At 39.2% G+C, this 26,803-nt stretch overlaps 1 protein-coding gene across 1 annotated transcript in view; it reads right to left on the bottom strand.

Annotated features, from left to right (window-relative positions):
- Positions 1-319: 319 nt before the first annotated feature.
- Positions 320-26,803, bottom strand: part of PARP1 (poly(ADP-ribose) polymerase 1) — a 44,237-nt gene continuing 17,753 nt past the window's right edge. The window contains exons 8-23 of the mRNA XM_081313564.1: positions 26,423-26,564; positions 24,549-24,689; positions 20,945-21,187; positions 18,139-18,207; positions 15,700-15,832; positions 13,303-13,498; positions 11,559-11,687; positions 10,869-10,952; positions 8,221-8,343; positions 7,601-7,729; positions 5,644-5,742; positions 4,938-5,090; positions 4,049-4,176; positions 3,395-3,456; positions 1,683-1,797; positions 320-808 (exon numbers count right to left, since the gene is read on the bottom strand). Coding sequence (XP_081169690.1) covers positions 724-808; positions 1,683-1,797; positions 3,395-3,456; positions 4,049-4,176; positions 4,938-5,090; positions 5,644-5,742; positions 7,601-7,729; positions 8,221-8,343; positions 10,869-10,952; positions 11,559-11,687; positions 13,303-13,498; positions 15,700-15,832; positions 18,139-18,207; positions 20,945-21,187; positions 24,549-24,689; positions 26,423-26,564 — 2,031 coding nt within the window. The 3' untranslated portion in view covers positions 320-723. The remainder of the gene's footprint in view (positions 809-1,682; positions 1,798-3,394; positions 3,457-4,048; positions 4,177-4,937; positions 5,091-5,643; positions 5,743-7,600; positions 7,730-8,220; positions 8,344-10,868; positions 10,953-11,558; positions 11,688-13,302; positions 13,499-15,699; positions 15,833-18,138; positions 18,208-20,944; positions 21,188-24,548; positions 24,690-26,422; positions 26,565-26,803) is intronic.

Genomic DNA, 26,803 nt, shown 5'->3' with positions numbered 1-26,803 from the left:
ATTGAAGTTTTGGTGATACTATCATCTTTTTTTCAGGGTCACACAAAAGCCTGCAATAAGACAATTATTTCAATGAATGGTAGAGAGGTGCTATGCTTGTGCTAGGTCTGTAGCACTTTTTTTGAAACATGCTAGATTCCACACATGCCTGAGCACACTCACTTTTCCCAGCATGCAGCATAAAAGCAAAGTTGCCAACTCCAAAAAGATTGCTGCTCCTTCTATACACAATCATCTAACACAGTTGTTTACTAAGCAATAGGTTAGGATTGGTTCCATAAACATTACACTTGACTTCTTACCCTTATACAGAAGTACTGTATTTTGCATACAAGAAAACATTAGTATGAAAGTAGCTTTTATTTTACTTCAAAATAAACACATTAACATTTATTCAGAATACAAATTAAGGAAGATTTGAAAAAGAAGAAAAGCAGTGTGTAAATGATTCTAAATTTGTCTTCCTTGTCTCTTTTACTAAAAGTTTAATTCAAGGGTTATTGACTTCCCCTCCCTTTTGGGGGAGTGGGGGTTGTTGTTAGTTAAAGATGTACAGTATGTCCAAACTAGAATAAGCCCAGTGGCGGAAGGAGAAGAAAAGGTGGGGGGGAAGCACAAATATTGCTCATAACATTTTTCATCTAATCTTGCATATTTATCAAAAAAATAAAATAAAGGAGGGGTTCAAAAACATTTGTATTATTAATTCCAAGAAGCTGATCTTCACCAAAGAGTTGTATACTTATAGTTGAACTTTAATTTCAGCAGATACTTCAGTTTTACCTGAGCAATATCATAGACAATGTATCTGAAGAAATGAACGAATGAAGGAAAAAAACAAGTCATTTTTGCTGTGTTCTTCTGTATTGCCAAATAAAATAGGAAGACATAAAGGCCATCCCTCCAAGCCCTCTCAATTTCTAAAATGTCTTCAGATGGATGGGAATTCTAGGATTTTAGCCCTATGTTTCTGAAAGGCAGCATACTGACAAATCAGTGGCATGATAGTCTTAATAAAGCACTTGCTAAAGTTCCTAACTGATACTGTATTTTAAACCAAAGTATGGCCTCTGAATTACCACTAAACGTAATTCTATGTGGCATGATGCAGTGGTCAACTTGAGAGTATCAAGGTACAAGAACAGCAAAAATTCCTCTGTCCTCCAGAACCAGAATTGTACCAACTGGAAAAAAGGCTCTCTCCTGTCCTCCAGTTACCACTTGAGAAGCGTGGAGTACACTCAAATCCAGAACTTGTTTAGTGAGCTCATATGCCACTTAACTGAAGGCAACTAATAAGAGAGAACAGTATTAATTTCCTTTGACTGCATGACCTACGGCATCGTTCTGTTTTATCATGTTTTGATAAGTTTTCATTGCTTTTAGATATAAGATACTTACCGTATATCTTAAGATATTTAGAATTTTAGCAATAAGGAGCATGCACATACATGGATAAATAAATAAAAAGTACAGGTTTTAAAACTTCAGCAGAGCCTACATTTTTTTCAGTTTCTTGTAATTGTCAAGGATATTTATTCTAGAACTGCAGAAGTAACTTACATACTAATGCCCAGAGTCCAAATTCATTAAGGCTGACAGTATTCACCTGCCTGGAAGCAACCACTTTCAGTCACCCCAATGGCTATTTATATTCTATTTTAATATTGATCAAAGGATACTCATTATACATAAGACTAGTATTGCTAATTCCAGAAGCAATTCCTTTTCCTAAAGGAACATCTGCACCTTCAAGAGAAACAGTGGCTGAGGGATCTGGGGCTGTTTTGCCCAAACCTAAATAGGAAACAAACATATGTAATTAAATCTAATGCATTCACATGTATATTGAAAAACAGTGGAACTCATCAGATCTGAATTACGAGATCAGTTAATATATAGCATGCAAAATAATTATGGGGATAGAATAGTTCCCCTAAAAGGTGACAAATAGAGATATCATACATTTATATTCATAATATAGAAATATGAACAGACTTTTCCCTTCCTATACCCAACATTAGAATTTAGGGGCTAACAAGTGAAGTTAAAAACGGGGAGTTTAAGGATTGATAAAATATCACATAGCTAAACTATGGAATTTGTTCCCATAAAATACCGATGGTGACAAATGCAGATGGTTTTAAAGAAGGCTTAGGCAAATATTGTACATAGAAGATTAAGGTTTACAGGTCTCATACTATCTCGATGGTATCATACTATCTGTAGCATCAAAACTAGTGTTTTAAAAATAAACTGGTAGGAAGCAGAAGTGCTATCAATCTCACCTCCTGCTTATGAACTGCAAAGATGTATCTGGTCAACCACTTTATAGTATATTTAAATGCCTTGGAAAAGGCTCTGTAGTTTTGCTCACAATTTTGAAATCTAATCAATTCAGCCAATATATCCAAGCCTTTGTTTGTAAAATTCTATTTGCACTTCCTAGGTAAGTGCCTGCCCTTTGGAATGATTTACCTGTGGAACTCCGGACTGCCCCCGACCTGCGCTTGTTTCGCCGGGACCTGAAAACCTGGCTTTTCGATCTATCTGGCCTGGACTGAGGGGGTTTTTAGTTTTAAGTTTTAACATTGTTTTATTGTTGGGCTATTATTAATTTAATTCTTTTAATTCTATTTTTATCTTAATTTATATTGGCTTTTAAATATTGCCCTGTAAACCGCCCTGAGTCCTTCGGGAATAGGGCAGTATAGAAAACTAATTAAATAAATAAATAAATAAATTGTGTATAAATGGCCAAGATTTCCATCTGTCCCTTTTTCCAGCTTGATGACTTGCAAATGAGTTGGGCCTGTAAGCTCCCATCTTCTTCAATCTGACATTGCAGAAGGACATCAGGTTGGGCAAAGATGCCTTGTACATTTGGAGAGGAACTATTCACTTATAATGCAAGCTGATAGGTATAGATCGGTTTTAAGATTATCTTCACTTAGCAAGAGTTATTTAGGAAAGATTAGGAAAAAGAAATATTTTTAAATGGACAGTGCAATTCTATCTTTTTTTAAAAAAGTAGTTTTGCAAACTAGAGGACTTGCTTCTTAGCAAGTTTAGTATAGCAATCTTAATGAAGTTTTATTATTTATTAGATAAATTACCTTGGATCAACTCGTTTTATTTTTCTGCCTAAAATATATAGCATCCATGCTACACAAGCTGTGATAGATTAATACTATTTTTCAATTTCTGTCATCAGTTTGGTTCAACTAAAATTATCATCTGAATGCCTTTTGAAGGGTGATGGTGACATCTTAACATTACATTAATCTGATTATAGAGATTACTGAACAGTAAAGCATTTTTCCAGTGTCCTGATAAAAAAAAAATCTGGGCCAAGTTCTTGAAGTTAGCAACACCATTTCCAGCAGGCACTTACCTTTGACACTGTGTTTGCCTTTTGGTAGCTTGGTTATATGGGAAGCATTTTTCAATTCAAGCCTATCAAGCAGAGAGGATGACCATTTAAGAAACAATATTTCACAAATTTTTAAAAAATGCCTCCTCCTTTATATTCCCCCCCCCAGTAAAACAGAGTAAGATATTTCAGTACAAATTCCTATAGCTTCTCATTTGCTGTGAGACACAGAAAGAACATTTTTGTTTAGAGTAAACACCTTTTCAAATCTAAATTGATACTCTACATCAGGGATGTCAAACTCAATTTCATTGAGGGCCGCATCAGCATTGCGGTTGCCCTCAGGGGGCCAGGTGGGTATGGCCTGGGTGGGTGTGGCCTACTGGGTGGGCATGGCTAAAGTGCGTATGGCCTACTGGGTGGGCATGGCCAGCTCTACATCGTTCGCATCAAGGGTGCCTATGGGGGCCTGGGCAGGAATGGGACATATCTGAGGGTCTCTGGCAGGAGGTGGATCTCTGGGCCAGGGCCAAGGCAGTGGGGGCCGTTCCCTCACTGTTTCCAGGATGGCTTTGCGAGCCGCATGAAACCACTTCACGGGCCGGATCTGGCCCCCGGGCCTTGTGTTTGACATGTCTGCTCTACATGCTATCACTGTAAGAAGATATCACTCACATGTTTCCAAGAGCAACTTCTCCCAGCATGATTAGGCCAATAGGATCAATTTGAGAGGTGTGACAATAGTTCGCACTTTTGGACACCATATCTGCGAAGTAGATACCTTTGCCAAACATATAGCCAGTCTAAAAGAAAAATGAAGTTATGCTGAGCTTCCCAAAAGTCATTTGACCAGAGAAGTCCTTATGTGAAAGAAAGGGATTGCAACTCCCTGTCTAGAGAAAATTTTGTCTCTAAATATATGGCCGTGATATAAAACAACAAAAAGAAACATTTTTTTCCTGATCTTCAGATGTGTTTTCTTTTTCTTGGGAAGGAATGGTAGTTTGATAAATTTTCACACTGGAGGACAAGGTATTTTTCCCCTCTCAGATTAGAACAGACAGCAATTCTGTATTTATTTATTTTCACCTTCAGCTCTGGGCCTGCATCTCGATATTCTAGGTTAAATAAACTGTATTTCTGCCGTGCATGGTTAGACAGCATAAAATAATTTGTTAGAGATTATTGTCTAATTGCTAAGAGGTGGAGAGATGACTTTTACTCTGTCTGCAATTCTACAAAAATGCAGCAATTAATTTAGATGTATAGAACATCATCTAGAATTGTGACAGTGTAATTTCCCTCTATGTCCTCTCCAGAGAGAACACAGAAGAAAGTCAAGCTAACTGAAACGGAAACTCCACTAAAACAGCATTCAATTCCATCCCCCAAACTGCAAGATTATTGGCACAGAATGTATTATAAGTTCCTCTAAGAATGACGTGTCTCAGATTGCTGAATTTTAACTCCAAGCATCCTTCATACCATTGTTGACTGAAGCCTGCTGGGAGTTCAGCATCTGAGGGTCACTAACTCTACATTAGAAAATTATTATAATACGAACCACCGGGGCTTCAGGTGGAGCTATTCGGAGACCCTGTGACAAGATACCAGCAAAATTGGTAGTGCGAGAACCATGCCAGAGCAATTGGCGATTATGTAGGTCTCGGAATGGCTCATAACGTTGATGTTCTCCTTCACGTTCAATCTTGAAAATCTGGGACAGAGGAAGAAAAAGATACGATGACTGATAGAGCAGAGTACACTGAAAAATAATTCAATATGTGGAAAACCACCCTGAATTCTTAGGTACTGTATATTCTTTTTTATATCTTTATTTTGTAAAGCTAATCCTTGACAAGTCTCATAGTAACATACACCATGTGTCAAACTTAAATCCAGATACCTCATTTAAGAAAACTTCTATTGAAAAAGTAATGTACAGGGTTTGGGGACCTCTGATCTATAGCATGGAAAAACATTCATTTTATGACTTCCTTTCCATGCCCACAAGCCTCACATTTGAGGAGGAGCTTACAATGTCTGCTCCATAAACATTTTGTATTAACTTCAAGTTACAAGACTAAATGAGAACAGATTAAGTTAACAGAAGTGAGATAATCAAGATGATTATCTTGATTATAGTTCCACAAAAATATCATTTAGCAATATTACAGTATTTAGATACTTCGGCGACACATACAGGAAAGTCAAGTTAAATATAGACCAATTCCACAATTAAAACACCTTATCTCCAACCATGAACTCACCTCCATAACTTTCAAATCATATGCATTGTGGGTACTTGCATGAGTGTTCTTAACATATTGTTTTATAATCTTGGCTTCTTCTGAATCTTTATCTACCACCTGTCAAGAAGTTGACAAGAAATTGACTGTTATAAATTTAATAATGTAAAAAAGAGGAAGCTGTAAATATTTGGCCATTAAAATGATGTACGCAATCTACTCCTGCAATCCTGATCTCACTGATCTAAGAAACTTGAATGTCATTAATTTTTTTAAAGCATCATAATATGAGAGAGAAGCTGCTGAAGATAGTATCCGGTTTGCCAATTGTCCTTGCAGGGTGAGATAGGAAAAGAACTGACCAACTGGGACCTTTAGACATTCCCTGGGCTAAAAGAAATACTGTCCTGAGGCAGAAGTATTGCTAAAGGGGTCACCATATTGGTGTCAGAGGTGCTTGAGATGATGGAACTATGGAGAATTTAGACCTGGGAGCAAACACTACACGGGTAAGAGGCAAGAGGAAATATGATGGGAAGCTGCAACTTGGGAGAAGGAAGAGTAGGCTGATGTCTGAGCTCCCTTCCTTTTATGTTGTTATCTAACCAAGTCTGGGTGATAGCAAAAGTACAATCCCCAACCTAAAAGTCATGTCAAGACAGTTGTTGGGAAAACACCAAACATTATAGTGAAAATGTCTCTGAATCAATGGAAAGAATAAATTAAAATTAGTATCTTAAGATAGTAAGACAGTCCCTTTGACAGGTTTCCCCCCCCCCTCAAAATTGCTTTATTAAAAAAAGAGGGCTTTAATTGTACAGATTTTAAGATTGATCAATGAATGATAAATGAAATGAAACGTTTGAATTTAAGTAACTATTTTCAAATCTTTACAGCAATAATTTTAAAGTGGTATTTTGGCAGGGACTTTAATAAAAAAATCAGTTGCTATTTTTACATTAAAGACTGCAATATGTATTTGGGTTATGTTGGAAGAGAAGCTTATACTTGATCCTTATTCCTATGAGAAAATGATACTGGGGGACAATCCCTGCTTGATAATGGCACACAAAGCTTTTCGAAGCTCGTGAACAATAAAACCAAAACCTTTGTAAGCTTTTGCTCAATCACTCTTCTAAAGTTTCTGTAGTACTGCAGGTACAATTTGAACTTATTAAAATGGCTGATAGCAAATTTATTCAATTTCTACATCTTCTGCTTACATAATTTTGGAGCAATTTTGTTAGCAGTACTCTTAAACTGTTGCTATATTTGGAAAGATAATAATAGATTATTTTTACAGATTACTGAATATTATATATTTATCAATTATATTTATAGACATGGCAATTTCCAAGGACAATTCTAATTTACAACCTAATATTGGTAATTTGAAAGAAAATACTATACTTTAAAAGGGGTTGATGATACATGTCCATTCTCCCCTATGAATGGATTTTATATCAACATGAAGAAAAGATAGATCAATAATCTGTTGTGTGTGTGGTCAAGTTGAATACTGAAAATGAGTCATTATATATTTTTAAAATCTGGGCATTGCAACATATACATGTAATATGTGTTTCGTATGTATTTCCCTGTTTTGTTCTCTTTTTTTATGTTTTAGAGCCTTTTTCTTTCTCTTGTACATTAAAAGAAAAAAAACACCCAAATGTATATGAGCTTCTAGACATCAAAACCTAATTGCTATAGACAAGCAGTTATCACTGAAGCACCAAAATGTGTATCTTGTATCCAGTGGTGGGATTCATATATGTGAACAACTGGTTCTCTGTGTGGATGCCGCTTCCGGACGTCCATTCTGGGCCTGGGCAACAAAAAATTAGCTACTGGTTCTGCCGAAGTGGTGCAAACCGGCTGAATCCCACCACTGTTTGTATCTACTCACCTAAATTAAACTTGAAAATTGTAAAATATGGAGTCAAAAGAGGATAACATACATCCCTGCCATTTTTACCTGGATATTGGTTTTGAGCTTCTCATAGTTCACATCTATTGGATCCTTATCCCCATCCTGACCGCCACTTCTTAGAAGGCTATAAGCGACCTCTATGTCAAGCAGATTATCCAGCATTTCCACTTTAGTCTTGATAAATGAAAGATGCAATTATTCATAACAATACATGCATTTCATAGTCTTTGTGTTTATTATCCTAAGAGACAGCTTAGGATTCTCTAATTGCTATTTTCCAAAAAATAGGAATAGTTATCTCTTCTGACAAAAATGAAAATTCCCCTATTTTTTGTGTTACACTTTATGTAAGGAACCAAAGGATGATGGATTTGTTTCTTTTAACCACCCCGAATGCCCCCTCCTTTTAAGCATGAAGTAATACAGTATTTAATTAAACTGAAAGTGATTGGCCACAAGATTACCTAAGAAATATTATAGGCGAGACATGTCCTGAACCTGGAAATTCTGGCCATGTCCAACAGTGTATCAACCATTCAAACTAGATTAGAAAGTTTACTGTTAGCCTGATATAACTGCCTTAAAATTACATCTATTAAAATATGATTTACATTATTTCTGTATTTAAGTGCCAGAGTCAAATGCAGAGTTCTGTATATAAGTACCTTAATGTAGTCAAGGTTGTTTAGAAGTGGAGGCTTCTTCATCCCGAAGTCATGGGGAATTAGAGTGTAGAAGCGATTGGAGAGATCCAGTATCTGTGAATCTGTGCCACCATCAGAAACTGCCTACATGAAGAGAAAAAGAAATAGAACTATAATAATCTTCAGCAGCAACAAATGTATATACTGTATTTGAGTTACTTGCCTTAATAAAACGTTAGTTTAAACTTAAACATTAGTTAAAGGCAGCATTTTGAAATGCTTCTCTAACTTTTCCCAGTATGGTGCCTTCCCAATCATCATCAATAGCAAGACAACTAAAATATGACATCATGGAACAGCAGGTGAGCATCCAGGATGTTAAATGTTAACAAAAGCAAACACTGCAATAATAGAGATAGAACAGGGTCTATGCTGTTTCAGGTTTTAAGTACATCAACAAAACTCTTCCTGAGTGTTACTATTATCTTTCCTAAACTTTTGTTTTAATTATCCTGCTTCTCTCCTCTTTTTCCTTGTCCTGTTCTCTTAACTTTCCAATTAGCTTTCCTGTGTACCTTTTAAAGACATGCCCACATGGTCCTGTACTTGCTTTCCACTAAAACAAAAAAAAAAGTTGTTCTTCCATTAAAACAAAAATCTACCCATTTCTTTAAAGGGATTGCAGAAAAAGCCTACCAAAATGATTAACAGATTACAGGGAGTGCAGAATTATTAGGCAAATGAGTATTTTGACCACATCATCCTCTTTATGCATGTTGTCTTACTCCAAGCTGTATAGGCTCGAAAGCCTACTACCAATTAAGCATATTAGGTGATGTGCATCTCTGTAATGAGAAGGGGTGTGGTCTAATGACATCAACACCCTGTATCAGGTGTGCATAATTATTAGGCAACTTCCTTTCCTTTGGCAAAATGGGTCAAAAGAAGGACTTGACAGGCTCAGAAAAGTCAAAAATAGTGAGATATCTTGCAGAGGGATGCAGCACTCTTAAAATTGCAAAGCTTCTGAAGCGTGATCATCGAACAATCAAGCGTTTCATTCAAAATAGTCAACAGGGTCGCAAGAAGCGTGTGGAGAAACCAAGGCGCAAAATAACTGCCCATGAACTGAGAAAAGTCAAGCGTGCAGCTGCCAAGATGCCACTTGCCACCAGTTTGGCCATATTTCAGAGCTGCAACATCACTGGAGTGCCCAAAAGCACAAGGTGTGCAATACTCAGAGACATGGCCAAGGTAAGAAAGGCTGAAAGACGACCACCACTGAACAAGACACACAAGCTGAAACGTCAAGACTGGGCCAAGAAATATCTCAAGACTGATTTTTCTAAGGTTTTATGGACTGATGAAATGAGAGTGAGTCTTGATGGGCCAGATGGATGGGCCCGTGGCTGGATTGGTAAAGGGCAGAGAGCTCCAGTCCGACTCAGACGCCAGCAAGGTGGAGGTGGAGTACTGGTTTGGGCTGGTATCATCAAAGATGAGCTTGTGGGGCCTTTTCGGGTTGAGGATGGAGTCAAGCTCAACTCCCAGTCCTACTGCCAGTTTCTGGAAGACACCTTCTTCAAGCAGTGGTACAGGAAGAAGTCTGCATCCTTCAAGAAAAACATGATTTTCATGCAGGACAATGCTCCATCACACGCGTCCAAGTACTCCACAGCGTGGCTGGCAAGAAAGGGTATAAAAGAAGGAAATCTAATGACACGGCCTCCTTGTTCACCTGATCTGAACCCCATTGAGAACCTGTGGTCCATCATCAAATGTGAGATTTACAAGGAGGGAAAACAGTAAAACCTCTCTGAACAGTGTCTGGGAGGCTGTGGTTGCTGCTGCACGCAATGTTGATGGTGAACAGATCAAAACACTGACAGAATCCATGGATGGCAGGCTTTTGAGTGTCCTTGCAAATTGGTCACTGATTTGTTTTTGTTATGTTTTTGAATGTCAGAAATGTATATTTGTGAATGTTGAGATGTTATATTGGTTTCACTGGTAAAAATAAATAATTGAAATGGGTATATATTTGTTTTTTGTTAAGTTGCCTAATAATTATGCACAGTAATAGTCACCTGCACACACAGATATCCCCCTAAAATAGCTATAACTAAAAACAAACTAAAAACTACTTCCAAGAATATTCAGCTTTGATATTAATGAGTTTTTTGGGTTCATTGAGAACATGGTTGTTGTTCAATAATAAAATTAATCCTCAAAAATACAACTTGCCTAATAATTCTGCACTCCCTGTAGAGCGGTTCCTGTACAAGGAAGGACTAAACAATTGAGATGTAAAATCAGACATATTTTTAAGTTAAAGACAGAAGGATATTTTTTCCCCATTTTATATATTAGAATTCTAGGTCATGCACTGAAAATAGAAGTGAAAAGACTCAGATGTAACAAAAACCACCCAGCGTTACTTGGTTTGAGTTGGACAGCTAAGGAATTTGAATGAATCAATGAACTACTTCTTTAAAAAATACATAAAGTCTGGACTTGGTTGCTACCAGGTGTGGAAAGGTTAGGTAAATTTAAAAGGGAACTACCTAACTTTGTTGATGGTTACTATTCTTGAAGACCGCAAATTACTTCTGTAATCAAAGGAATATTGCTTTAAATGGCTGAAAAAGGAATTGTTCTTTTTTACTTACCTGCTGCACTTCATTCAGAATGGAGTATGCGCTCTGGATCTGCCTCTCGCTTAACTTCCCCAAAGGCATCTTCTGGAGATCAATCTAACAAGAAAATAAATGGTTCCCATTAAAGTAGAACTTCATCATGGGAAAATATTGGAAGACTGGTGGCAAAAAAGAATATGGGAGAAATAGCAAAATTCTTATCCCAAAGAATAGAAATACAAAGAAAGTGTAGGATGCAACTTTACTTCAGCCTATCAATTTGTTTGAAATAATTTAGTTTAAAAAATTGTTCTCTTTAGATCAGCCCAGTTAAATAAAATACTGTAAGTTTAAAAAATGAGATAAATGGTTTATCCGCACTTATTTCCAGATTATGTTCACATAATGGGAAACAGGTTAAAAAAATATACATTAAGACACACCTTTCTTCTGCCAAAGAAAAGCCACTGTGACATTGTTGAGAGATAAAGAATGAACGAACTACTTCTTTACAAAATACATAATTAAAGTCTGGACTTGGTTGCTACCAGGTGTGGAAAGGTTAGGTAAATTTAAAAGGGAACTACCTAACTTTGTTGATGGTTACTATTCTTGAAGACCGCAAATTACTTCTGGAATCAAAGGAATATTGCCTTTTTCCAAATCATTCTGAGAGTATCAAACTAATAACACCAAATAGTTAAGCAAAGGATGAATAATAACCTCAAACTCCACCATGGCTTTCTTCATACTTTCTACGTCAAAAATCATCTTAATAAGATCTTGGACAGCCTTAGGAAGCTTTGACTTGGTTCCTGCGCTCACTGTCAGTTTCTTGACTGCTTCTTCATCCTATTGGGAGAGGGTTGGGAGTTGAATGGAAGGAACTTGTGTTAGAGCAACATACATGCACAAATTAAGCTACTCAATTGATCTAAAGTATTGCTACCCATACCTACTAGAATTCTCAGAAATCTAGAAATTTTATATCCACAGCTACAAGAGAAACAACAAATTGAGCACGTTGTTTGCATCCCCCTCCTCCAGCCCTCAAAGAAATAAAAACTGATTTCTAACTTTAGAGATTCTAGTACTTAGGTCAGGGGTTCCCAACCGGGGGTGCGAGATGATATTCCAGGGGGTGCAAACTTGGGTTTTCAAAATTATAGTCTATAATTTGTTACCGTTATTTTGAACTTTTGTAAGGGGTGCGAGAATATATCAAAAGCGTTCTAGGGGTGCAGGGTATAGAAAAGGTTGGGAGCCGCTGACTTCGACAATATCAACTCTGATCATTTGGGATGATGATGGCTGGAAGATAATCCAGCACTAAATAGTCTATATCACTCATGGGACTTCTTGGCGTTGTCCATTATCTAGTCCTTTACTGGACTTTAAGAGGATCTAGTTCAAAGATAAGCAATCTCTCATGCTGTCAGTTTTGGATGACTCTAAGCAATCCCAGCCAGCATGGCCAAGAGGACTGAAGGAATCCTAACTAAAAATATCTGAAGGACCTAGGTGACAGAATAGTTTTGCTTTTTTAAAAGGGGTAAAGGTTAAAAACTGTAGGCCAATCTTTTAATGTATTACTGGTCTTCAGCAGATCCACATTGAAAGACTATGGGAAGCAAGATTAAACACTATCAAATGTTACAGAACCAACAAAATCACTTTTTTTTTGGGGGGAAAGATGGCACCTCTTTAAAGCTAAACACTTTCATATGCAAGGATTGAGGCTAATAAGCAAGAGACAGTGCGTTCAAGTCCTGCCTGAGCCATGAAAGTCAGCTGGGTGGCCTTGTGCCAATCACTCTCTTTCAGCCTCTCGCCTCATAGGCTGTTGTTGTGGAGAAAATAAGAAGAGGAAAATGTGTTAGATATTGTTTGCTGCCTTGAATTATTTGTGAAAATAATAAAAGGCAGGATATGATGCAAAACACCAGTTTAGAACATAGAACAATAGGATTGGAAGGGACCTTGGAGGTCTTCCTAGTGACTAGTCCACCCCCAACTCAAGCAAGACACCTCATGCTACTCCAGACAAATAGCTACCCAGTTTCTTCTTGAAAACCCCAGCGATGGAACACTCATAATTTCTAGAGGTAAGCTGTTCCAATGATTGTTAAGTCAGAACTTAATTTACTTAAGCAAGGTTTGAATAAGCAGCAGGTGACTGGTTTCAGGTATTGAATAGTTGGCTACACAATGTTGCAGTAAATAATGTTAGGTTTGTCCCAGTCAAACCACCTTTTCATTTCATACCAATCCTAAATATAACTCTATATGAATGAATGAATGAATGAATGAATGAATGAATGAATGAATGAATGAATGAATGGAGCTAGCAAGTGTTTACTATAGTGAAATCTTTGCCTGACACTGACGTTTTTCCTGATTACTCTAAAGCATGTTCTGTTATGTGTAATCTTGACAAAGAAGAGTGTATCTTTTTGAAAAAAGTTACCTGCCCATAGTCTATCTCCAAAGGGTAGAATTTTTTGGGATATTTAGTGAAATTTTTGGAATGCCAGGAATTGCCTGTTTTCTCTTCATATAGATCTAGGAAATGTTCAATGGCTTCTTCTTTAGAAGGCATCTTCTCTAGTTTGTTACTTCCAATTGAGGTTCCAACACGACCCCATGAGCGAAAAACCCAGTACCTAAACACAAAAATAAATTAAAGAAAAATATGAAATAATCTAGCAAGCTGTTCTAAGAGGAAAGATATAAAACCTAGCTCTTTGTAGCACATGTGCCAGTACACTTAACAGTATTCCTTATTACATAATTTGATAATAAAAATGCAAAAGAAGGGTGACATCAGTTCAATATTAGCATAGAACAGCCTCCTGTGCTGCATTTGGTAACAGTAGACTTGCTTGGGAAACAAGGACAACTGGTGGGAAAGCTTTGCCTAAATGTTAATTCAATCTACAAAGAAGACATTTATATATATAGGAGATAGCCCCTCTCCCTCCCAAACGTTTGCAGGAGCACAAGTGTTAACAGTGAACCTAGTCTAATTCAGCTGGAAATCAATATGCAATTGTTCTGAAAGGGGAATAGTATGTACTAGGTCAGGGGTAGGCAACCTCGGCTCTTTTATGACTCATGGACTTCAACTCCCAGATTTCCTGAGGCAGCATAGCTGGCTCAGGAATTCTGGGAGTTGAAGTCCATGAGTCATAAAAGAGCCAAGGTTGCCTACCCCTGTACTAGGTGAAAATGTGTATGGCCGCTTTATTCCTTCTCATGTTGCTGAGAAGCTTCTCTGAGCTTGGGAGGGGGACCATGGTTGTGATTATTGAGAAGAATAAATATAGAAGGCATAAACAGACATGAAGTTTCTGGTGTATTGGATCTCTCAAAGGTCTTTTATGCCATCAACTACAATAACTGTTGATACTAGTTTTGAATAACAGGTGTCTTAACCCCAACTAGGCTGGCATTAAACCAGACAGAGCTGCCTAATTCTCTGTAACTAACCTTTTTTTTACCAGACTATAATAAAAAATAGAAAACCTAACATCCTTTTCTTGTAACGGCCAGGATGAAGTGGAAAGCATATGATCCTTTGAGAGCTTAATGCAACAAAATTTCATTTTAATGTATGCCGATTAGTGTACATTCAGTGACAATAAAAGTTATTATTATTCTATTATTATCCTTGGCAACCTTCAGGCTGCAGTCTGACTAAGGATGTCATGATTACAGAAAGGTGGATCTCTCAAGCCCCCAAAATTCCTTAAGATCAGGCTGTTTACTAATAAGATACCTGTCATCTAGAATTGGCAGCAACAATTAGTATTACCCCAGTTAATGACATCCAACCCCACTGAGTCCCCCCCAAGAGAGCAGAAAATACCTTATCTGCTTACTTAGAACTCCATATGCTAATTCAAAGTGAGAATTAGTCGTGTGTGTGTGTGTGTGTGTGTGTGTGTGTGTGTGTGTGCTTGCAAAAGATTATGCCATTATTTGAATCACCTACAAGACTGGTGACTTGTTATTTAAAAATCTTCAGCTGACTAAACTACTCCACTGCAATAAGTAAGAAGCTCCTCTGGGATGGCTGATTAGGTCATGAGAAACCCTTGACTAGTTTAACCATCTTTGCTTTTAACTATAAATCCATAATATTTATCCACCCCCCAAATTAGATAAACCTGGGAAAGATTTCTAAAGTAAAAGTGTTTCTTTGAAATATAAATTCTGAACTTCTGAACATGTATAAGAAATGTGAACTTGAATAAAAGGGAAATTAACTAAACTGCTGTGTAGTAAGAACGCTAGAGGTTTTTTCTGTGATATATCTCAAAGCTAATATAAATTAGGTATTTTCTGCTTCTGATAAGATACGTTTAAGTTGGCTGTGATTTTCTTAATTTTATTTCATTTAAGTGGTATGCTTTTTAACTTGTGAACTAACTTTGGAATTCCATATGAGGGACAAAAGGAAGGCAAAATCAATACATAAAGCAATGCTTTATTTAGCTTCCCTCTGCTTGTTTCTCATCTGTAGTTGTGTAAACATGTTCTGGATAAAATTGCCTTATATATTTGCATTGTAGGCTACTATATAGTTGAGTTTTAACTAAAGCAAAATTAAAAAAAACAAACAAACAGAACCAAGTTCAGCTGAAGTCATTCCCAGAGAACTGCAGCCTGAAGATTGGTTTTTATGTAGGGGTACAAATTGTTTTAGTATTGGATTCTTATATAGCCTGTTTAGGGGCAACAACTGATTATCTGAATCAAACAATTCTTATGAGAAACAAATAAAACAGCATCAGTTATTATTACCTGAACCAAACTAAGGAGAAATTTGCAATGTGGTACCAGGTTAGAAAAGAACTCTCACCTGGTCTCTCGGTCATCCTCTAGCAGCTGAAGTTTGTAGTAAGAATTTGTTCCTTGGACAATATCAACCAGACCTAAAGTGGCACTGAAGATTTTACCACTTTTTTCAAAAACATGCGCAGAATCTTCCAGACCTATTTACACATATAATAAATGTTAATTCTGTCTATTCTGAAACACATTTTGTTCTATTCGGATTATTAAATTGAGCATAAGATTGAAAAAGGTGGAGTTTTGATTTTTCCTGGCGCAAAGATGATTCAAAGGACAATTGTAAATGCCTGTAACTGATTTATGGGCTTATTTTTCCAAGTAACCATGCTCAGAGAGTCCTATCCTGAATGACTAACACAAAAGCCTTGTCTCAGCTCCGAGTGCCAACGTCCTTGCTTTGCACTAGGAAACATCACACAAAAGATGCTACCGTATTTTCCGGCATATAAGACGACTGGGCGTATAAGACGACCCCCCAACTTTTGAGATGATATTCAAGCTTTTTCGTCTTATACGCCGGAAAATCAGCGAGCCTGGGAAGGCACGCCCTCCCCTCTCACTGTGGAGGAAGCAGGGCAGGCTGGCGTCTGGCGGGAGCCGGCAGGGCAGTCCTGCGCAGGCGCGCACTCCCCAGCTGTTAAGGAGCACTCCTTAGCAGCCGGGGAGTGCGCGCGTGTGCAGGACTGCCCTGCCGGCTCCCGCCCGCCGCTCTTCCCTCTTGAGGCAGCATCACTCCCCGACTCCTAAGGAGTCCTCGGGGATGCTGCCTCAAGAGGGAAGAGCGTCGGGTCCTGCCGGCTCCCGCCCGACGCTCTTCCCTCTTGAGGTTTTTGAAGAAAGGCGTCACTGCCTGCAGTTTCGAGCCTGAGCTCCACCGTCCAAATGAATCTCACGCAACGTCCCAACAGGCCCTCCGTTTTCATTTCCGCTTCGGATAAACAAATTAAAGGGAGATTGTTCATACGACTCTCGGTTTCAGGACAGCGACGGAAGTAGAGGCAGTGATTAATTTCCTGTGTCCGATGGACAAATCAGGACCCAGTGACGCCCAAAGAGGTGGTGCCTTCCTTCTCTTCCGTTGCGAGCTGCTCCAGGGATTCCACAGGTGGCTGCGCGTTCTGGTTAGGGTGGCCGGCTCCTCCTCGGCTTTGGAGACGAGGTGGATCGGGGGGGGGGGAAAGGGAAAGGGACGCTTTCGTCTTATTTTTTATCTCTCGCTCACCTCCTAGCCATGATTCATGATATTTACAGCTGCCTGGGACATTATGTACTTGTAGGGTAAGCCTGGGGGAAGGGAATTATTGGGAGGAGCTGCGGGAAGGCGTTAGGGAGACAGTGGAGGAAGAAAGTAGCGATGATCTCTTCCCACCCTCCCCTCCCCGGTGCTAAAAGGGAATTTGGGTGTACCCGGAAAATAACATTGTTGGCGGGATCTAGGCGGATCTTTGGAAGGAGTCTAGCTGTTGCTGGAGTCTTGTCTTCTAACCCGCTCCATAGTGATCTTGCTGGAACAGAGGGTTTGCTTCTCCAGGAAAGCTAATCAGTATTAGAAAGTTAGCACAGGAAGCGGTAGCTTCTGTTCCTTTCACAGCCAAGAGCCGGAAAACGTTTCTTCCAAGATTTGGAATCGCAGTAGAAAAATAACTAAATTTGGAACTTTTCGGCATATGGTAAACGCCAAGAGAAATACAAACAGGTTGAATGGATTTTCGGTCTGGCCAGCAAGATCCAATGTTATGTATGCTAACTAAATCATAATCAAAGCATTAATATATATCCAATATGTGTGCACAAGACAGATAGAGATCTTAGCAGGGCCGTTATTTTACTCTTGGGTCCTGCCGGCTCCTGCCCGACGCTCTTCCCTCTTGAGGCAGCATCCCCGAGGACTCCTTAGGAGTCGGGGAGCGATGCTGCCTCAAGAGGGAAGAGCGTCGGGTGGGAGCCGGCAGGGCAGTCCTGCACACGCGCGCACTCCCCAGCTGCTAAGGAGTGCTCCTTAACAGCTGGGGAGCGCGCACGTGCGCAGGACTGCCCTGCCGGCTCCCGCCAGACGCCAGCCTGCCCTGCTTCCTCCACAGTGAGAGGGGAGGGCGTGCCTTCCCGGGCTCGCTGATTTTCCGGCGTATAAGACGACCCCCCAACGTTTGAGATGATTTTCATGGGTTAAAAAGTCGTCTTATACGCCGGAAAATACGGTAGGTGAAAAAATCAGAAGTCTTACTATTATTGTTTAACTCATCATAAAGTATAACCACACGTACGTTGGGTAAATTGTGGTATCAATAAGATAAAGACATTCATGCCATTCATGCATTAGAAATACTTTAGAAAACCAGACCAGTAAATGAAAGCAAGGGTGTAAGAATATTCCCTGGCTGCCCAAAGTAAGTTTTTATTTTTAGAAGTTTTAGAATTATTTTAGAATTATTATTTATGAAAATACCTGAATCAGGGTCGACAGCAGCCCCTCCTTTAACTGTTAATTTCATTTTCTTCTCAGACTTACTTGTTCCTAGAAAATGATAATGGGTAATTATTTTTCTCTCTGTAGATAGAATTCATTCAACAATTTAAAAAGTATAATTAGGCGATTATAAAATGCTCCTTATGCCTTGCAAGAACTCAACCTGTAATGCAAACTGATCATTTGTTGAGTTATTCTGCTAACTTTATGGCAGTCTCTATATTTTATTTATTTTATTTTATTTTAATTCCATTTATATCCCGCCCTTCTCCGAAGACTCAGGGCGGCTTACAAGCTTAGCAGTAGCCTTCATTCTATGTATATGCCTGCTTGTTAGGGCTTTCACACACACACCCCAAACGGCATTATTACAAAGTCAGCTTAATTGCCCCCAACAATCTGGATCCTCATTTTACCTACCTCGGAAGGATGGAAGGCTGAGTCAACCTTGAGCCTGGTGGGATGCGAACCTGCACTAATTGCAGGCAGCTGGTGTTACTTAAGGAGGCATTAGCCCACTGCTCCACCAAGGCTCTAATAACTTGATAAATAATGTAATTTAGTAGTTGAATAATATTTTTAATTGTCTCTGGGATTATTTTTAAGCTTTGTAGGGTTTTAATATATTTTTACTGAACATTTTTGTTTTGTTTAAATTATTTTAACATTGGTTTAATTTTTAAATGATTTTTATTTGCCTTTGGGAGTATTTTAACCAATGTAAAAGCAGGACAATATGTAGGAATAACAACAGTTAACACGAACAATAATGATGCTCAATAAAATGTGTAAAGTTAGTTGTAATACCTTGCTGTTCAGACTACAATTGAGAAAAACAGAACTGAACACAATGCAGATTATAAAGTTTATAAATCAAAAGAAACATTTGTATTTTGTTTAATCCCTGCTAAATCCAATCACCTAGTTTACAGAAATCTTTAGAACCTAGCCTTTAAAATCCAAATAAATAGGTTACCTAAAATTTTTATTTGAGACAGAGAAGGCATACAACTCTTTTTTTTGGATATATGTGGTTTTGTCAATGGTGCCTTTATGTTTTCCTGAGATTATAAAGGAAGAATTCTAAAACACTTAGGTCCCTCAACCAAATACTATAAATAGAACTATGGGTTTCTGTTTGTAACAAAACAAGGATGCAGCAATTGTTTACAGGTAGTCCTTGTTTAATGACAGCAATTGGGATTACAATTCCTAACACTAAGTTGTTGTGTGAAGTAATATGCGAAATCACATGACCATTTCACTTAGCAATGGCAATTCTGGCAGTCCCAACTGATGTTGTTAAGTGAGGATCTCACATGGTTGTGACTTCTGGCTTCCTGCCAACTTCCCCGTTGATTTTGTTTGTGGGAAGCAGGTGGGGAAAGTAGCTAAACATGATCATGTGATTGCAGGAGATGGATAGAACTCTGAGAACTGATTGTTCAATGCTGTCATAAGTTTAAACCATCTCTGAACAAGCAGTCATTAATCAAGGACCACCTTTTTTGGAAAAGAAGAAAACAAAAAAAAAAGAGGATTCAAACATTTCCTTGGAATTTGGAAAGTGGATCTCATTTTTTAGCATTCATATTACACTACGATGGCATAACAGTTCCTGGCAATACACAATCTTCCAGTTTAAGGCTTAGCTCAGCCTACTCTATCCAGGAGAGATTTACCTTGAACTGTGGCTCTCTTCTTGCTAAAAGTTGCATATGACATAGTCTAATACAGCAAGAGGGTGCCAGGATTGAGAATGCTACCTTAGCAATAAAGTAACTGCAAATAAATGGCTTTAACAACAACTTAGCTCCAGGCATGTTCTAAGGAGTCTGAAGTAAAGAATAACGAAGTATTTCTAGAACAGATCTTTCAGTTTACGCATTTGCGCCAAATGCAACAAACAGAATCTACTATGCAGATACTCGATTTAGACTACTCGTGCATATTGAGATCTTCTTAGCCTTGAACTAAAGTAAACCTCCTCTATTCAGCTTCCAATGTTCCAGCTGGCAAGTTGAAAGCATTCATTTCTCCTGTTCTTTGAAGGAGTAGAAGGGCACACTATTGGGGGGAGAGGGTGTCCTTATCTAAACAATGGATGGTTCCTTCCCTTTGCTTATTAAAAGTGGCTTCACTTATTTCTTCTTCAGCAAGTGCAAAAAGGAAGAAACCTGTACCTTTAACTGCAATATGAAGTAAGGATGGAAAGGCCATTCCTGTGGCCATCACAAGGGGCAGCTTTTCTAATATTTTCTTTTTTCTTTTTAACAAAAATGTACCTTTCATTCTTGAATAGCCTCTATTTAGGACAAATCCTGAAATGGCCATTAAGGATCCTATTCTAAATGTTAACAAGTGTTCTTAGTAAGAAAATAGCAGCCTAAGGTGAAAATAACATCTACTATTTAGGCTTTTGAAGGGGCGCGGTGGCTCAGTGGGTTAGGACGCTGAGCTTGTCGATCAGAAGGTCGGCAGTTTGGCGGGTCGAATCCCGAGTGCCGCGTAACAGAGTAAGCGCCTGTTACTCGTCCCAGCTTCTGCCAACCTAGCAGTTCGAAAGCATGTAAAAATGCAAGTAGAAAAATAGGGACCACTACGGTGGGAAGGTAACAGCGTTCCGTGCGCCTTTGGCGTCTAGTCATGCCGGCCTCATGACCACGGAGACGTCCTCGGACAAGCGCTGGCTCTTCGGCTTTGAAACGGAGATGAGCACCGGCCCCTAGAGTTGGAAACGACTAGCGCGCATGTGCGGTTGAACCTTTACTATTTAGGCTTTTACCTTGCTCTTCCTTGTTCTTCCCAGAATTTTTCACGTTTGGGTGTCCGCTGGATTTTCCACTCACAGGCACTTCTTTGTGTTCCTGCTTCACTTCTGCACCCCAGGGAGACACTGCATGAAGTGACTTTAGCTCCTGAAAACCCTTGCTGGAGCTTTTTATATCCTGGAGGAAGTCCTCCGACACCACACACAAGTGGGCTTTCTTTACTTCTTCCATTTTTTTGTTCATTTTGTCAACTTCCTCTGTAAGATTTGCATTTGAGAGATGGGGGAGGGAGAGAGAATAGAAAAGTCAAGGCATAGTATGTTATCCTTCTTTAGCTGGAGCAGCAAAACACACTGACTTGCAAGGTACAGAAACTTGCAGATGTCTGTTTTCATGTGAGAAGCACCTACAAAGCTACCCAAAGGGTACTTGATGAGAAGAATTCAGGGGCTCTGCTGGACCACACTCCCCTTTGGTTAATCTAATATTGTGTTCCCAAAGGATAGAGCTTCATCTGCTCAGTTGTAGCAGCCCTACCTTTTATTTTTCTAATACAGCCCTCTACTCTCATACAGACACCTGACACTGAGGTCAATTACCATGATCATACACTGTATTAAGTATGAACTCACAGCTTCTAATGCTATAATATCTCCAGAATTTTATTAAATCCTATGTTCAGGTAACAAATTTATTAGGTGTGTAGCCATAAGAATAACATCAATATTCAAGTGTTTAGACTTATGGGAACAGATGCATAAAGAAACTGAAACTGTCATATATTGTGAGTTTAGAGGGTAAATTTAAAACTAGGTAAAAGAGTAGATTAGATTTCCTGGAGGATGATATAGTTGGCTGGTAGCACTTAAGGGGACACTCACAAACTGTCTAAAAAAGTACTTTATTTCATGTATTAGTCCCAAACTCAATTTTTAAAAAGGAACCTGACGAAGGGGAAACGATGGGTTTGGCCGATATTTGGGAAGAGTTTGATCCTGTGATTCCGGATGAAGTGGACAGGATCATGGGGAAATTAAGTGCCGGCACGTGTTTGTTGGACCCGTGTCCCTCCTGGCTGGTTTATGCGGCTCGGGAGGTTACACGAGGCTGGCTCCTGGCAGTTATCAATGCTTCCTTGAGTGAGGGGTGCTTCCCTGCTGCCTTGAAAGAGGCGGTGGTAAGGCCCCTCCTCAAGAAACCTGCCTTGGATCCAGCTATTTTAAATAACTTTCGTCCTGTCTCCAACCTTCGCTTTCTTGCGAAGGTTGTTGAGAGCGTGGTGGCACGGCAGCTCCCTTTGGTCCTGGAGGAAACTGAGTATCTGGATCCATACCAATTGGGTTTCAGGCCCGGGTACAGCACGGAGACGGCATTGGTCACGCTGGTGGATGATCTCTGGCGGGCCCGAGACAGGGGTTATTCCTCTGTCCTGGTCCTTTTAGACCTCTCAGCGGCTTTTGATACCATCGACCATGGTATCTTGCTGCGACGTCTTGAGCGGTTGGGAGTGGGAGGCACCGTTTTACGGTGGTTCTTCCTACCTCTCGGGCCGTTTGCAGACGGTGTTGGCAGGAGAGCAGAGGTCAACCCCTAGGCCCCTTAGTTGTGGGGTGCCTCAGGGGTCGGTACTCGCCCCTCCTGTTCAACATCTATATGAAGCCGCTGGGTGAGATCATCTGTGGTTTCGGGGTGAGGTATCATCAATATGCTGATGATACCCAGCTTTTTATCTCTACCCCGAACCAACCCAGCGATGCCCTCGATGTGATGTCCCGTTGCCTGGAAGCGGTACGGATTTGGATGGGGAAGAACAGGCTCCAGCTCAACCTGGCCAAGATTGAGTGGCTTTACGTACCGGCATCTCGACTTGTCCAAGAGGTTCCATCTTTGGTGATGGGAGGAGAGGTGTTGCCTCCCGTTGATAGGGCACGCAATTTAGGCGTCCTCCTGGACTCACGACTCAGTTTTGAAGATCATATTGGAGTCGTGGCCAGGGGGGCATTTGCCCAGGTTCGCCTGGTGCGCCCCTATCTGGACCGAGATGCCCTACGTACGGTCACTCATGCACTCGTTACCTCTCGGATAGATTACTGCAATGCTCTCTACATGGGGCTGCCCTTGAAGACCACCCGGAGGCTCCAGCTGGTGTAGAATGTGGCCGCGCGGGTTGTGATGGGAGCATCCTGATACTCCCATATTACACCCCTCCTGCGTGAGCTGCATTGGTTACCGGTTGTCTTCCGGGTGAGATTTAAGGTGCTGGTACTTACCTTTAAAGCCCTACATGGCCTAGGCCTGGGATATTTGCAGGACCGTCTGTTGCCGGGGACTTCCCATCGCCCAGTGCGCTCACACAGAGAGGGCCTCCTCAGGGTGCCGTCGGCTAGACAATGTCGGCTGGCGACCCCCAGGGGGAGGGCCTTCTCTGTGGGAGCACCAGCCCTGTGGAACCAACTCCCCCTTGAGCTCCGGATGGTCCTTTCGCCGCGACCTGAAAACTTTCCTTTTCCATCAGGCTGACCTGGATTGACGACGGGTTTTTAAAATGTTTTATTTATTTATTTATTTATTTTAATTCCATTTATATCCCGCCCTTCTCCGAAGACTCAGGGCGGCTTACAAGCTTAGCAGTAGCCTTCATTCTATGTATATGCCTGCTTATTAGGGCTTTCACACACACCCCAAGCGGCATTATTACAAAGTCAGCTTAATTGCCCCCAATTGCCCCCAATTTGTAATTGTTTAGTTAATTTATTTTGGGGCTATTTAATTTTTTTTAAACTTTTGTATTGTTGTTTTTATTGTTGTTAGCCGCCCTGAGTCCTTTGGGAGATAGGGTGGCATAAAAGTCCCAAAAATAAATAAATAAATAAAATAAATAAATGTAAATGTTTGCTGTGATACAAGCTGGCATTCACAGAACAGCTATTTCTTGTGCATGAAATCAGCATCCTTTGTCAGGCAGGAGAGTTAATACTTACCAATACTTAAACCACAGAGATCTCCTTAATCCCTCCTCTTTCTAGAAACTTAAGTTTTGTAGTTTCACAGTTCCACGTTTTATCCTTTAATTTTTTTCCACTGACTCAAAGTTACAAAAGGATTTCTGTATTTCCTTTGTTCTTATTAATATCAAATTATATTGAGATTAATACCAAAAGGACTATCAGCTTGCTACACTACAGCAAGAAGGTGGGCATTTTCAGAGGAGACTTCCAATCTTTTACCCTGCAAGCCCGGCCTTGAACCACTACAGAGCTTTACAACTGAAAAAGGAGAATGAAGTAAAGAAGCAGTAAGCTAACAAAAATGAAGTAAAAACAAAAGACTAAACCAAGATAGTTAAAAAGATTATTAGTAAGAGTATTTATAGGGGCAGAAATATTTTGATTAAACAACAGACATAGAAGCAAACTAAGGTATGCTGTAATTGTATCAAGTTAAAGCAGTCATAACCAGATTATATTTAAGACACTGATGAATGGCTTCAGTGCCCTGAGTTCCTTGTATTAGCTGCTAAATTGAATACAATACACTTCTCTTTTAGGCCTCTGTTTAATGTAACACTCTTGCTCTTGGGAATGCCCCTGCTTCCTAATGATACCACCATCTACTCACTTTGAGAGCTGATGCACAAGTCAGCTTTATTCACAGTCGCTGTCACCTTTCCCCCGAGTTCTTCAACAGCAGATTTAATTTCATCCTTGGTCTTTGACAATTTTCCAAGGACTAATATCTTCATGTTGTTTAATGGTTTATCTGGTCAAGTGAAACCACAAAGCATATGAATATATTATTCAAAGAAAGAAGGAAATGTGAAGATATAAAACTTTACACTTTTACCTTACACACTATGCTGATTTTTTAATGTGTCACTTTAAATTCTTGAGCCAGTGTCATTTTTTCCATTGCAGAGTAGTGTGATGCTCAGAGATTTTTTTTGACTCCATGAATAGGACAGTGCAATTTAAATACAATACATTTTTATGCATAATAGATGGGACTTTATTCTTAGTGTTTGATGGGAAGCTGGGGGGGGGAGATGTTCAATGTCTTCCTTCAAGAGAAAATGAGTAATTCAGTTGTTATACCATAATAAGCCACACCAGACATTGTCAGAAAAAGCCTTCCATTTTCTTCCAACAGAATCCGCTATTCATGCAATTGCCAAACATCAACTTTATTTAGGATGACTCTCTTGACTCTCTTCAAGACAACCTCTAATTGCAGCTTCCCAATTTTTCTTATCCAGGACAAGAATGCCACTGAATCACTTTCTGACTTTCTTCTTTTATTTCTCTCCACCTTGCTCAGAATCTTTTTGACTCATTGCTTTTTTCACAAGGGTGGACTGACTCTATGCCTGTATCTTTCCTTTCCTGAGAATGTTATCTTAGCTCTAGCATTCATACGTACCTCAGCTACCCTGACGTTTGAACACATCAAATGCTTTTTGTGGAAGAGGGTGGGAGGAAGAGATAGGTTTCTACTGAGTTAGTTAAAGCATAGAAAATGGATTGGTTCATCCTTCAAAGTCCTTCGTATCACAGTTACAGAAAAGTATACAACAGTGAAAATGTTTACAAATAAGCAGCTAATTCAGTACTGCAAAGGGTTAAAACTACAAAAGTGGGGAAAGGCAAACATCAGATAATGCAAGTTTTTTTCCCCCCACTTCAAATTGCTTTTCACAAATGGTTACCTTCAACAAACTTTTAAATTACAAATCCCACCATCCCCATCTTACTAAAAGTCTAAAGATTTTATGGATTATCATACCTGTGACTTGCCATCTGTGGAGAACACTAAGGAATAATTTCATGCATGAAGTGTTTGTCTGAAAGTACCACTCTACTAAAAATATATTTTGGAACAAAAACGTGGCTGTTGTAGAAAAGACAGTAAACGTCTTTGTCTATGGAGATTCTCAGCCATCCAGGTAATCGTTATCCCAAAGGTGTTTTTTCACGAGGCAACTGGACTTTCATGTTTTTCTCTGAAGACGTTTTGCTTTTTGGATGAGAAGCAAAACGTCTTCAAAAAACAAAAAGCCCCAAGAAAGTCCAGTTGCCTCGTGAAAAAGCACCTTTAAGAAGCAAACTTCTTTGTGTTTAAAAAGATTTGGAGAATGTGTTTGGAAATTAATATGTGATCTCCAGGATATAATTATGATACGCAGTGTTTTTAACGATAACGACTTTAAGTATTATTTCTTTTAGCTTTGTTGTACGCTGCCCAGAGTCACTTGTTAGGGATAGGCAGATCTAAAATAAAGAGAAGCATATTTAGTATACTATACAAAAGTATGCATAGTATAACATAGCGAAAGGATAAAGAAAATTAAATTATAATTTATTCATTCTAATGGTAAATAGCATTTTTCAGTAGGTAAACTTTTTCTCCCCTGTGGGAATAACGATCTTTTAACGAAAACTAACATGTCATGTTTTTTAATCAAAACAATTTCCCACAATGGCCTCCAGATAATATACCTGCTGGTGCAGCCGAATTCTCTGTAATAGGATCAGAAACTGCCGAAGGAGGTACAGAATTTGTAGAAGCAGCCTCTGGCAAGAATGCTCTGTCTTGCTTTTTAAATTTGAATTTCTTTAGGTAAGGGATCTCCCGGAGTTTCTGTTGTGCGGAAGGATAAAAATTTTAAAAACAGTAATAAGAAAAGAGCTCTCTTAAGCTAATGCAATGGGAAAAAAAAATAGGCAGGCAAATTCAGGTAAGGTTTATTGTTCACAAACTCTATTCGCATCAGAAAGGGCAAACCATAAATTGCAATTTACAAATCTCTGAATAATTTCAATTGCATCTCTAGATTCCTCCTAGTTTAATATTTCAAATAAAATTCTAAAAAAGAAGCA

The sequence above is a fragment of the Vipera berus genome, assembly GCF_964194415.1.
Source record: "Vipera berus genome assembly, chromosome: 1".
NCBI lineage: Eukaryota > Metazoa > Chordata > Lepidosauria > Squamata > Viperidae > Vipera > Vipera berus.
The sequence above is the reverse complement of the archived record's forward strand: the minus strand, read 5'-3'. Positions and strand labels throughout refer to the sequence as shown.